This window comes from Myxocyprinus asiaticus, chromosome 24, assembly GCF_019703515.2.
Source record: "Myxocyprinus asiaticus isolate MX2 ecotype Aquarium Trade chromosome 24, UBuf_Myxa_2, whole genome shotgun sequence".
Taxonomy (NCBI): Eukaryota; Metazoa; Chordata; class Actinopteri; order Cypriniformes; family Catostomidae; genus Myxocyprinus; species Myxocyprinus asiaticus.
Window position 1 is genome coordinate 33,295,012 of NC_059367.1, and position 13,185 is coordinate 33,308,196.

Genomic DNA, 13,185 nt, shown 5'->3' on the forward strand with positions numbered 1-13,185 from the left:
GTGCCACCAAAACAACACAAACTCACCGAGGCATGGACTCTGCAAGACCCCCGAATGTGTCCTGTGGTATCTGGCACCAAGACATTAGCAGCAGATCCTTCAAGTCCTGTAAGCTGCGAGATGGAGCCGCCATGGATCGGACTTGTCGGTCCAGCACATAACACAGATGCTCAGTCAGATTGAGATCTGGGGAATTTGGAAACCAGGGCAACAACTTGAACTCTTCATCATGTTCCTAAAACCATTCCTGAACAATGTGTGCAGTCTTGCAGCGTGCATTATCCTGCTGAAAGAGGCCACTGCCATCAGGGAATACCATTGCCATGAAGGGGTGTACCTGGACTGCAACGATGTTTAGGTAGGTGGCACATGTCAAATTGATGTCCACATGAATGGCCAGATCAAGGGTTTCCCAGGAGATCATTGCCCAGAGCATCACACTCCCTCCACCGTCTTGTCGTCTTTCCACAGTGCATCCTAGTACCATCACTTCTCCTGGTAAACGACACACACTTACACGGCTGTCCACATGAAATAAAAGAAAACAGGACTCATCAGACCAGGCGACCTTCTTCCATTGCTTTAAGGTCCAGTTCCGGAGCTTGCGTGCCCATTGTTAGGCACTTTCGACGGAGGACAGAGGTCATCATGGGCACTCTGACCGGTCTGCAGCTACGCAGCCCCATACGCAGCAGGGTGTGATGCACTGTGTGTTATGACACATTCCTCCTGTAACCATCAATAACATTTTCTGTGACTTGTGCCACAGTAGACCTTCTGTCGGTTCAGACCAGACAGGATTGCCTTCGTTGCCCTTGTGCATCGATGAGCCTTAGGTGCCCAAAACCCTGTCGCTGGTTTGTGGTTTGTCCCTCCTCGTACCACTGTCGGTAGGTACTCACAACTGCTGACCAGGAGCACCCCACAAGCCTTGCCATTTCAGAGATGCTCTGACCCAGTTGTCTGGCCATAACAATTTGGCCCTTGTTAAAGTCGCTCAGGTTTTTACTCCTGCCCATTTCTCCTGCATTCAACACATTGACTATGAGAACTGATTGTTTGCTTACCATCTAATCTACCTAGACTTTGACATGTGGCTTTGTTAGGAGATGATCATCATTATTCACTTAACCTGTGTGTGGTCATAATGTTTTGGCTCATCATATCAAAGTGATAATGCAACAAATATAGAACAGGATTCATTACTCCCACACTGAAATTTTATGAGACACAACTGTCTGTCAAACACATATTGAGCCAGAGGCGCAAAAATAAAAATGTATAAGCAATGTATGCAATGCATGGGGCACCACACAAAGGGGAGTGGCAACATGGAACCCCCCTCCACCCCCACAGAAGAAAATGCTCAAGGGGGAAACCCCAATAAATGAGTAGATGCGCCACTGTATTGGGCTACACATAACACCTAATCTACACATAAGCTACACATATGTATTTTCTCTGGCACTTTTTGTGTTTAAATAGACGCACTATTTTTTCAGTAGTACAGTGCATCCAAATGACAATAGCCATATCTTACTGTTCATGTTACATTTGCAATAGTTTACTTCCACACTGCTTCTTCAACAAATAGCAATGTCAAATGTAAATCAAGTCAATCACTGACACATCAGCACCACCTTGTGTAAGAAATAGCATGTATAATATGTATATGTACAAGCATATGGGATACGGATAATTGACCATTGTCACACAGAAAATCAATGTGATATAGTAGTCATTTGTATGACTATAGTACTCATTTGTCTTGTAATAAACAAAGAAACAGATATCCTGTGATAGTAAACTTATATAGATTATATTAAATAATCATATTATTTTATACATAATATTTTTTGCAATTTTTACTTCTTTTTTCTCTCATTTTTTACACTATTCAGAAGAGAAAGGTTGAAGAATACTAAAGAGGTGTGGGCATAACTGCAAAAAGTGGATGAGGTTGGGGGTGGTTTGAGCTCCTGTCACTAAAAACTGGAGACATGCATTAAAGAGTTAAATTAAATACATTATTTTCTACAATAAAAGATTTCATATAACTGATCAGAGCAAGTCATAAAACATATTTAAGTCAATGCAAAATAACTTAAAACAAGGTTTAATTGACACTCCCTTGGCTTTATGCAAGTAAGAATTTCCAAAATAAACTAAACATTTTTTAAAGTGGAAGCCATTGTTCATTTCGATTGAGGTTGCCATGATAAACTTCAACTGTATAATCTCTAAATGTAGGTGGTTTGTTGATGTTATTAGTCACACAGAGCTGCTAACGTCGTATGCGCTAATTTTTTTCTCACTGGAACTACTTCTCTGAGAAAGAGGTGAAATATCACTCCGCGTCACGTCCGCGCGTCTACCTGCATCACTTGTACAACTACTCACAATTCGAAATTAGACACTGTACAGTCCACTTTAAACATACGCATACAATCACGAGGCATTTGCCTTTACGTGCGGGATGATCATTTTGCTCATCCCTGTATAAACGCGTGTTCGTCCAGGGACTAGTTCATATGCAACTAGCAGCGCGGAGGGATGAGACAGTTCTCGCGTCCAGTCAAGTGCATGTTTTCCCAACTGACATTAATGGATCTTGAGAGAGCTGTGCTTAGGTCGTGATGAAACCAAGATGGCGTGTAGTTCAGACAGGATGAACGGGGGATAGGTGACGAGGGAAGAAAACACACTGGAACAAAGCAACATTTGTGTGCGCTCACGAAACGGTTGTTATAACGAAAACGTCAACTTACACAGGATGTGTAGGGGTCGGTAGAAAAGAAGATATCCGCGGTCTTCATCCCTCTAGCCGACCGAGAGTGTGCGTATGTGATTGAGTGAGTGAGTGTGTTTGTGTAAGTGTGTGTGCTGGGATGGGCTGATCGAGGAGGCCGCAGAGCCACTGCCACCCAGAGACTGACCCACTAACGAACAATAGACCCTGTAATCATCATCATCATCATACAAGACACCGACAAAACACAAAAAATAAAACACACCGGCTCATTAATCACTGCGAGGCGACACGACCGTGCTTGAAGAACTCTGACCAAGTACAGAAATGTAAGACTGTTGGACTCGCATTCAAGCAGCAATGTTTGCTGTTGGATACAATTGTGTTAATATAGAGAACATGTGTGTGTTATAGCCGAAATAGTTGATCATGTGGTCAATTTAAATGGCACAGTATCAATCAGATACCTGCGATCTGAGAAAACTACCGTATCCTCACCTGGTGTGTGTGTTTAGTTTCATAACTCAGCCATTCACTTGAATTGAGGCCTTGTTACCGGCTCTTTAGACTGTTTTAGTGTTAACATTGCAGGTTAATTTAAACATTGTTGCGTTTTTGATGTTAAACCAGTTGTCTGATGTGTTGTGGGTTTGCTGACACACGGACTGTGAGGCTTCATTGTTTTGATCATTAGCTGGACAGCTAACACGGTGTTGTTATAAAACTAGCTTGTTTCTAAATCCACAGTGCACATAATGTTCGCGAGCCAGTCTTAACAGAGTCATTCAAGAACGCTTTAATGGTCTGTTTGGTTTTATTTGTCCATTTGTAATCCTTTTCTCGGCTCTCACGCGCATTGGGGCCAGTTAGCAGGCTAAAGCTACAGGAAATTTAGGAGTATGGTTGTGTCTCATAATCTTTGTGAGGTGTCCGCCTATCTAGACTGCATTTTGAGGCATCAAATGAGGGTTTGAACACCAATTCTATCGTCTTAATTCATTTGGTAAATTGCTATTCAAGTAGGCAATTCACTTGGTTGTGAGACAGCCATTTGGTGAGCTACTGGATTTCATAAACTGATCTTTTAATTTAAAACTCTTCTGACCTTCTGTTAGTCTGTAGGTGAGTCTGATAGTTAATAAACACAGTTGTAGTGTTATTAGTATGTTATTAATGCACTCTTGTCATTGAATGAGCTTTAAATAATCTAAAAGATGATTTTGTGCGAAATGTTAGTGATTTATCATCATCAGTCAAAATGAGAAATATCATGATTAGCATGGTGAATTACGGGTTAGCCAATTCGTCACGTGATGGGTTTTTGTTATGTTAACATGGAAGGCAACCTTTACATCAGGCTCTATAGAAGTGTATGAAATGTTTAACTAGACGTTTATTTCTGTTAGAAGTCTTTATTTTTTTTTGTATAGCGCTTTTCACAACACCTTGTTTCAAAGCAGATTTACAGGAATACATGCATTTAAAAAAAAAAAATTGTAATATTTATAAAGGCTTAGTCATCATTGTGTAGTTTGATTAAATATGATTGTAAATTGCGTATAAAAATTTAATAATAATTGTATTTAGACCCCCAGTGAGCAAGCCGAAAGCAACTGGCAAGGAACACAAAACTCCAAAGATGTTGGTTAATGGAAAAAAATAACCTTGGGAGAAACCAGGCTCACTGTGTTATGTAGTCAAGCACTTTCGAGTATGCTAAATTAGTGTTTATCTGTGTATAGGTTTTTAATTTTCTCAGACAAGGCCTAAATGAGCAATGTTTTACTCCCTCCCCCATTTTGTGTGATGTGTGAGATTTAGAGGAAGACGAAGTCAAAAGCAGGGGTTTTCTGAAGTAATAAAGGGTATATTTTATCAGGATTGTAGATGGAACATGGTACTTTTGTAGACGAGATTCCTAAAAATGTGTTTCTCTGTTATTCAATGTCTTGTATCAAAGTACTTCTTCCTTTGTCTACTGAACTTACTGTTTTAGTTGTTGTGTTGTCAAGGCCTGTTCCACCAAACTTGCTTCACATGCATTGTATGGACCTACAAAGCTGAAATATTCTTCTTAAAATCATTTGTTTGTGTTCAGCAGAAGAAAGTCATACACAACTAGGATGGCATGAGGGTGAAAATTTTATTTTTTATTTTTGGGTGAACTTTATCTTTAAATATGATGAAACAATGTTTTTATGAATAATTGCTATAGATAACTAACGTTTTTCGCAGTAAACAAAACAAAAGTTCTCGTTTATGAAACAGGAGCAGAACGTAAGCATGTGTAAATCGCTCGTAAAACCATTCTTACATAAAATGCTGCATTCAGTGCAGATGTTCTCATTGAATGAGGGCCAATAATGGGTTGTATATTGATTTTGAAGTTACAATGTATAATTTATATTTAAGTCAACATATATATTTTGTTTTAACTCTAAAGTGTTTGCACCCAGAGCTATGGATGGATCAGAGGAGTTTGTTCCACCACCGGAATGTCCAGTATTCGAACCATCATGGGAGGAATTTGAGGATCCACTTGGATATATCGCCAAAATCCGTCCGATTGCAGAAAAGTCTGGCATATGCAAGATTCGCCCACCACACGTAATCATCTCATTCTTCTCTCAAAAACTTTCCTTGTACACCATTAAGGTTATGCCACTAAGAATGTTCTTGGGTATTTTTCTTTCTGTTGCAGGATTGGCAGCCACCTTTTGCTGTCGAAGTCGACAATTTCCGTTTCACACCACGTATTCAGAGGCTCAATGAGCTGGAGGTCAGAGCTGCATCCTGTTGAACTCCTCACCCACCCGTCATATTACATGAAGCGCGACCCACATGTTCTTATGGTGAACAATCGGTGTCTGATAAATACATCTGTTTGTTTTCAGGCTGAGACACGAGTGAAGCTGAATTATCTGGACAGAATCGCCAAGTTTTGGGAGATCCAGGGATCCTCTTTGAAGATCCCCAATATTGAGCGACGTATTTTGGATTTGTTCAGCTTAGCGAAGGTAAATACTGCAGCTATTTATAGAGTTGATTGAATTGTTTAACTGGAATGATAATAGGAAAACCTAAGGGGTCGTGAGTCTAGAGGTGAGGCCCAACTGTAGCTGGGTTTCCATCTAAATGTTTCGCATTTATAAAAAATTGACTAAAGAAAATACAAATCCTCTACGTTATGTGCATTATCTTGATGGAGCCGATTTGTCAAGATGGAGCAGCTAAATTACCTTCTTGCTTTGGGGAGAGTTTTATTAGCAGGATTGGAGCAACTGTACCTTATTTTATGAAATGGTGCCAGGAGACGCCACAGAATAAGTGTAATAACTGATATGAGGGCACAGATGGATGTGATGACCACATGCCGTCAGCCTCTGTGAGCCTGGGAGAGCCTGCGTTCAGAACTGTTTTGGCGAATTGGTTGGACTCACTTTAATGACCAGCTGTGGGTTAAACACTTCCGAATGTAAAGGGCTATGTTTGAAGAATTGTGTGCCAAGGTCTGACCTTTTGTTTGGACAGTTACATCAAGCTATCACACACCCATATCACATGCACAAATAGTTAAAACACGTTAGCGTTTTGCGTTTCCATCACCTTAATGCGTATTTTAACTAATGGAAAACTCTAGAAAATCCACCTCTGTATAGCGCATTAAATTTTAAGCGAATTTTGGGAGTTTATTTGCATATCAAGCGTTTCAATTAATGATTTCTTATGCGCAGTTTAAAAATGTGCATAAAAATTGTTGGATGGAAACCCAGCTCTGTTGAGCCATTTTCTAGACATCAAATAAACCTTTTGCATGGACTGTAGATGTGTTCATAGATTCATTGTTGGAAAGATGTGATGTTGTATTTACAGAACAAGTGTCAAATGCACCTTATGCTGCCAGCAAGATTTTCACACCCATTTTCTGGGCCGCATGTCCTGTGTTTTGACTTTCTCTAAAACTCTGTAAATGCACACATGTAGTATAGCATGGGTGTAGATATATATAACATAGTAAACTGCAAAAACATTGATGTTAGGTATGCAGGTCCAAATGTCCATACCATATTGTTTTGACTTGTGAGAAACTTAAATTCCGCTTTTTCAATCTCTTGTCTGTTAGATTGTGACAGAGGAGGGAGGTTTTGAGGCAGTTAGTAAGGAGAGACGTTGGGCTCGTGTGGCACAGAAACTCGGTTATCCTCCGGGAAAAAACATTGGCTCTCTCCTGAGGTCACACTATGAGAGGATTGTGTATCCTTTCGAGATGTTCCAGTCTGGAGCCAATTTACCGGTACTGTCTGTGTTCAGTCTCTTCTGTTTTTTTTCATATATTATTTTCTTACGATGTTCTTTAAAGTTAATCCCGTTAAAACAGACACGGACATTGTTGTGAGTTCCTTTTATGTATATGTGTGTGTGTGTTCTGCTCATCCAGCCATGTAAGCCCAGGCTATATGACAGTGAGGAGATAGATAAGGAATACAAACCACACTCCATCCCTCTTCGCCAATCAGTCCAGCCATCCAAGATGAGCAGTTATGGCAGACGAGCCAATCGCCTTCAGCCGGAGGTGAGTGACACCTCCTCTGGACCAATAACAGGACAGAAATGCACTATTTACATGACAGGGAAGATATTAAATCTTTCATCATCACTCCCTGGTATAAAATTATGAATCTTCATAAGCTCATTTTCTCACTTTCAGTACTTGACCAGAAGGATTTTATGAATTAAAAAATCTATTCATGAAAGAGTATTCTTAATTACTTCAAAACCAAAATAGAGTTCTTTATGCAACATCTCCAAATAGTACAGTATATGCCATTATATGCTGAAATCAATGTATACAACAACTGGTTGTATGCCATATAGACAGATAGTTTCTTCAACTAACCAAATCCTTAGCTTCAATAATATCAATTAAAGTGTATATACAGGTGACTTTAACCTTTGGTTTGCAGAGATGTATAATTCTCCAGGGTTTTATGGATCCATTCAAATATATGCTTTGTCTGCGTGAGATGTGTGAGTGCTTTTGGACAATCGGCTCGGACCATGCTCCTTCCCAGCATGCTTTGCTCCCTGTCCTGTAAAAAGCATTGTTGTGTCCATCTTGTCCTCATCCCTCTATCTTATTACTCTCTTTTTTCTTTTTCTCTCTTAGATACATTGTCATTCTGCTTTGTCTCTTTAAGACCATTTTCCATAAGTTGTATCTCATAAAATATTAATGTAATTCTCATCCCAGTTCATTTCGTCAGCACAGCATTTTCCCAGTGTTTATTTTGCGGGTGTTTGGCTGTTTAATTTGCCTGCCTATTATGAAGCCAATGGATTCATAACTTTAGTAATAATAAATCAGACTAATGTATCTGTAGCATCAGAAACTCAGACTCATCTTTATTTTAGTTTTTTACTAATCGGAGTTGGAAAAAACCCTCTCTTACCAATCTATAAATTAATGACTTCAAATGATTGGAACATTATTTTCAGGTTATGGATTCATAGAGGATGTAACAGTTTGCAACCATTTTCACATTTAGACATGTTACTGTTTTTGTTTTTTTTTTCTTAATATTTGTCTTAAGGCAAAGGTTTACACCTCAAAGGTGGCACAAAAGATCAATGTGAAGCAGCATATAACACCATGAAAAAGTGCATTTACAAAGGCCTTTTTATTGCAGCATAAATGTACTTACACAGGAATCACAATCATTGAATACAATAGCCGCTTTTCCACTATCGGAACAAACTGTTCTGAGCATGATGAGGAACAGTTCCAGGAGCATTTCCACTTGAGCATGGTTCCATTAGAAACCGTTCTCGGCCCGGATTTCTCGGCACTGTTAGCTTGCTGTGCTCAACCATGCTGGTGGAATGGCTTTATTATGTGGCGACTCACAATTGTCAATTTGCCATTGCCAAATTAACTCATTTGTTTCTAGGTAGCTGGCATAGTTCGCAATGGTGAGGTTACAGTAAAACTGGAAACTTTAATTGAAACAAAAAACATAGACCTTTTTTTATCTTCATGATTTTATGATGATGATTTAAACTAGTAGTACATTATTTTTCTACTTGCCTTTATGTCAGGGAGGAAGATTTTGTTAGCTATCTCATTCAAATGCATGCAGTATATCATTATATTACTAGTATAATATTTTGTCAATAAATGTCCTTTTAGCTAGTCTGGGAACTTTTACCTTTGTGTGTTCATGTCCGATGGCATGTACAACCCCTCATCAAATGATGGTAAACCTTTCGCCTTTTTCTCTTTGCTTTTCGTTTTGCAACATGGGACGTGTCTTTCCTGTGCTTCAGCAGTGTAAAAACAAGGGGGAAAAGCAGTCCTTATAACTGGAATATGCAATTATCCTCTAAGCGCACTAGCCTCTCACGCCGTCGCCATCAATTCAAGCACCACATTGGAAAAAGTGTAAACCGTAAACGTGCCAACTGGCCCGGATCCGCACGGTTTTGCAACGAGAACCTTTCGGCTCGATGGTGGAAAAGCAGCTAATGTGTCACACGAATGTTACATTTTTGACAGTATCGTCCACTGATCCTGTAAATCCACTGTCCAAACATAAAAGAAAATCTAAAATTAAAATGCACAATAGGCCCTTTAAATTTTCTACACTTATTCCCTTTTTGACTGTCGCACATTGTTGTTTTGTTCCCTCTGTCTCTCTTTATGGAATCCATTTTGTTATGGTTGTTGTCTCCCCATGCAGGGTCCAGAGGATCCAACTCACCACCCTCTTACAACTGGCTCTCAACACATCTCCTCGGTATTGCCTCGCTCTCTCTTTCCTTCCTCTCCTTCTCCTTTCTCACTTTCTCTGTTGCTAACGTTCTCTCGTGCTCTCTAAAACCCTCGTCCCCCCTCTTGCTGTCGTTCTCATGCCTCACTCTGTACCTAATGTCTTTTTGTGCATCCATTCCATCTTGCTCAGTGTCTCTGTCATCTTACACATTTCACTTTGCTTGTCTTGCCACACGTTTAGCAATGCTGGCTTTTGTGGTGGACGTGGTTGCACCACTTTGGGCTGCGTAATACTTCTAATATATTATGTGCCATATTAAATAGAGTGTTTGCCCAAAAATGACTATTCTATCAACATTTACTCACCCTCATGTCATTCCTCATGACTTTCTTCCTTCTGTGGAACACGAGAAGCTGTAAGTAGCATAATGTCCAAGCTGCTCTTTGTATTGTGACCACAGCTATCGACTTTTGGTATTTAGTTAAATTTAAGTCTGTTCCTTACACAACTATCATATAGCTTCAGAAAACTTCAAATATAGTTTACAAGTCCTATAGACTAGTTTTATGACTTTTTTTTTTATGAGCTTGACGGCCCCTGGTTCCCATCCACTTTCAATGTATGGAAAAGAGCAGCTTGAACATTCTGCTAAACTTCCTTGGTAATCCATGGAAGTCAAAGTCATATAGGTTTAGATTGACATGAAGAATAAACAGAATTCTCATTTATGGGTGAACTATCCCTTTAAGATTTCTTTTAACCCTGCTATTCTCCTAATGGCTTGTTCATACTGTGTTTATGCTTTCGCACATGAGTTAGTTGTGGTTGCATTAGCAATAACGTTGCAGAATTTCTTTTTTTTTTTTTTTTCGGAATGAAAGTTTTAAGAATGGAACATAGAGAAACATTATGCTTCCATTGTTGATGGATGTTTTTGATGACGGATGTTAATCTTGTCATAATGCTAAAATCCCTGTTTCTTGGCTTCTGCATACATAAGCAGTAGACCATTTCATGCAGCACTTTGTATTAACTGTGTTTGGATGAATTATTGCTTTTTTTACTCTTGGTAACAGTGTCACAAAACTAAAAAGCATGTGTGCTCTTGCTTAACAGTCTCCAATGGTGCCTCAGCAATTTTTGTTTGCAATGATAAATTAGTTTGTTTTCCATACTGTTTGCATTAGGGATGCACCGATTTGAAATGTCTAGGTTGATAACGATAACCAGTAAACAAGATCCTCTTCAAACTGTTGCTCCGTTATTATAGTAGTTGGCTTAAAAGTGAAATCGCCGTAGAAGTGGACAGTTCAAACTAATTTCTGCTATACCATTCCTTGCGGCAACATTAAGAATACATTGTCGGGGGCCTGGGTAGCTCAGTGGTAAAATACTTGCGTTAAGTTATAATTTACAGTTTGACACATTTTGGAGCCCAACAGTGCACAAAATCAAGTAAAAGCGCATGCGTATGCATACTTGCCTAGAGTATGTTTTGAGCTTATTTTTAAAACCACTTGCTTGACACAAAATACAGTGCATTCAGACCCCTTCGTTTTTTTCACATTTTGCTATGTTGCAGCCTTATGCTAAAATGCTTTAAATTATTTATTTTTTCACATCAATCTACACACCATACCCCATAATGACAAAGCAAAAACCTGATTTTTGATAACTTTGCAAATTTATTAAAAAGAAAAAACTGAAATATCTCATTGACATAAGTATTCAGACCCTTAACTCAGTACTTAGTTGAAGCACCATTAGCAGCGTTGGAAGGTGAACCTTCGACCCAGTCTGAGGTCCTGAGTGCTCTGGACCAGGTTTTCATTAAGGATATCTCTGTATTTTGCTGCATTCAGCTTTCCTTCAACCCTGACCAGTCCCTGCTGCTGAAAAACACCCCCACAGCATGATGCTACCACCTCCATGCTTCACCGTTGGGATGGTATTGCGCAGGTGATGAGTGGTGCCTGGTTTCCTCCAGACATGACGCTTGGAATTGAGGCCAAACAGTTCAATCTTTATTTCATCAGACCAGAGAATCTGGTTTCTCACAGTCTGAGAGTCCTTTTAGGTGGTTTTTTTTGTTGTTTTTTTTTCCTCTCAAATTTCAAGTGGGCTTTCATGTGTCTAGCACTGAGGAGAGGCTTCCGTCTGGCCACTCTGCCATAAAGCCCAGATCGGTGGAGTGTTGCAGTGATGGTTGTCCTTCTGCAAGTTTCTCCCATCTCCACACATGATCTCTGGTACTCAACCAGAGTGACCATCGGGTTCTTGGTCACCTCTCTTACCAAGGCCTTCTCCCCCAGTTGCTCATTTTGGCCAGGCGGCCAGGCCTAGGAAGAGTCCTGGTTGTTCCAAACTTCCATTTAAGAATTATGGAGACCACTGTGCTTTTGGGAACCTTCAATGCAGCCCCAGTTTTTTGTAGCCTTCCCCAGATCTGTGCCTTGACATAATCCTGTCTCTGAGCTCTGCAGTTTCTTTGACCTCCATGGCTTGGTTTTTGCACTGATATGCATTTTCAGCTGTGAGACCTTATATAGACAGGTGTGTTCCTTTCCAAATCATGTCCAAACAATTGAATTTACCACAGATGGATTCCAATCAAAGTGTAGGATCATCTCAAAGATGATCCAGAGAAATGTGATGCACCTGAGCTAAATTTCAAGTGTCATAGCAAAGGGTCTGAATACTTATGTCAATGTGATATTTCAGTTTTTTTCAAAGTTATCAAAAATCAGTTTTTTGCTTTGACATTATGGGGTATGGAGTGTAGATTGATGTGAAAAAAAAATAATAATTTAAAGCATTTTAGCATAAGGCTGCAACATAAAATGTGAAAGAAAATGAAGGGGTCTGAATACTATCTGAGTGCACTGTAGGTGTTGTTTAAAAGCTTTTAATCTGTACTATACAATGCATATTGCTTACCAACTCTTTAACTACTGCTTTTAATTTACTGAGAAATTAGTAGTGTTTGGTTTGATAATTTATGAAATATGATCAAGAAAACCTTGATAGGAACTGGTTAAAAAAGCATATAGATCTTGTGGATAGCAATGTGTAAAATTGTTGGAAAAGTAGCATATTTGTTTCACTTACAGACCAAACCATAGCAAGTATTTTATTGGAGGCAGTGGTGGCTCAGCGGTTAAGGCTCTGGGTTACTGATCAGAAGATTGGGGGTTCAAGCCCCAGCACTGCCAAGATGCCACTGTTGGGCCCTTGAGCAAGGCACCTGACCCTGTCTGCTTCAGGGGTGCCGTATCATGGCTGACCCTGCACTCTGACCCCAGCTTAGCTGGGATATGTGAAAAAAAGAATTTCACTGTATATGTGCAAATATATAATGTGTGATAAATACAATTATTATTATTAATTATTATTTGTATGTGAAAACCCTCAGACACACATGTAAGGGGGCATTCACAACTAGTCAGCGCACAACGGAATTGTCCAGATTCTCTTCACAACTTGACATGCTTTCTTAAAAACATGATGCTTGTAGTGAGATGCAAAAAAAAAAAAAGAGAGAGACTTAAATTATCTGTTATTGGTTACTCCACTTCCTGTATTAATAAAAATAATTCCTAATTTTAAAATTTAAGGACAATCACATCTGTAGACATTGACCCTTATGTTGATGAAAAGTGACGAAAT

At 39.4% G+C, this 13,185-nt stretch overlaps 1 protein-coding gene across 2 annotated transcripts in view; it reads left to right on the forward strand.

Annotated features, from left to right (window-relative positions):
* The first annotated feature begins 2,611 nt into the window (after nt 1–2,611).
* Nucleotides 2,612–13,185, forward strand: part of kdm5c (lysine (K)-specific demethylase 5C) — a 34,586-nt gene continuing 24,012 nt past the window's right edge. Inside the window, exons 1-7 of one of the 2 annotated variants that reach the window (XM_051652805.1) lie at nt 2,612–3,078; nt 5,193–5,356; nt 5,451–5,528; nt 5,644–5,766; nt 6,873–7,043; nt 7,188–7,322; nt 9,487–9,543. In XM_051652805.1, coding sequence (XP_051508765.1) covers nt 5,210–5,356; nt 5,451–5,528; nt 5,644–5,766; nt 6,873–7,043; nt 7,188–7,322; nt 9,487–9,543 — 711 coding nt within the window. In that variant the 5' untranslated portion in view covers nt 2,612–3,078; nt 5,193–5,209. The remainder of the gene's footprint in view (nt 3,079–5,192; nt 5,357–5,450; nt 5,529–5,643; nt 5,767–6,872; nt 7,044–7,187; nt 7,323–9,486; nt 9,544–13,185) is intronic. The other variant, XM_051652806.1, reaches the window with a different exon arrangement.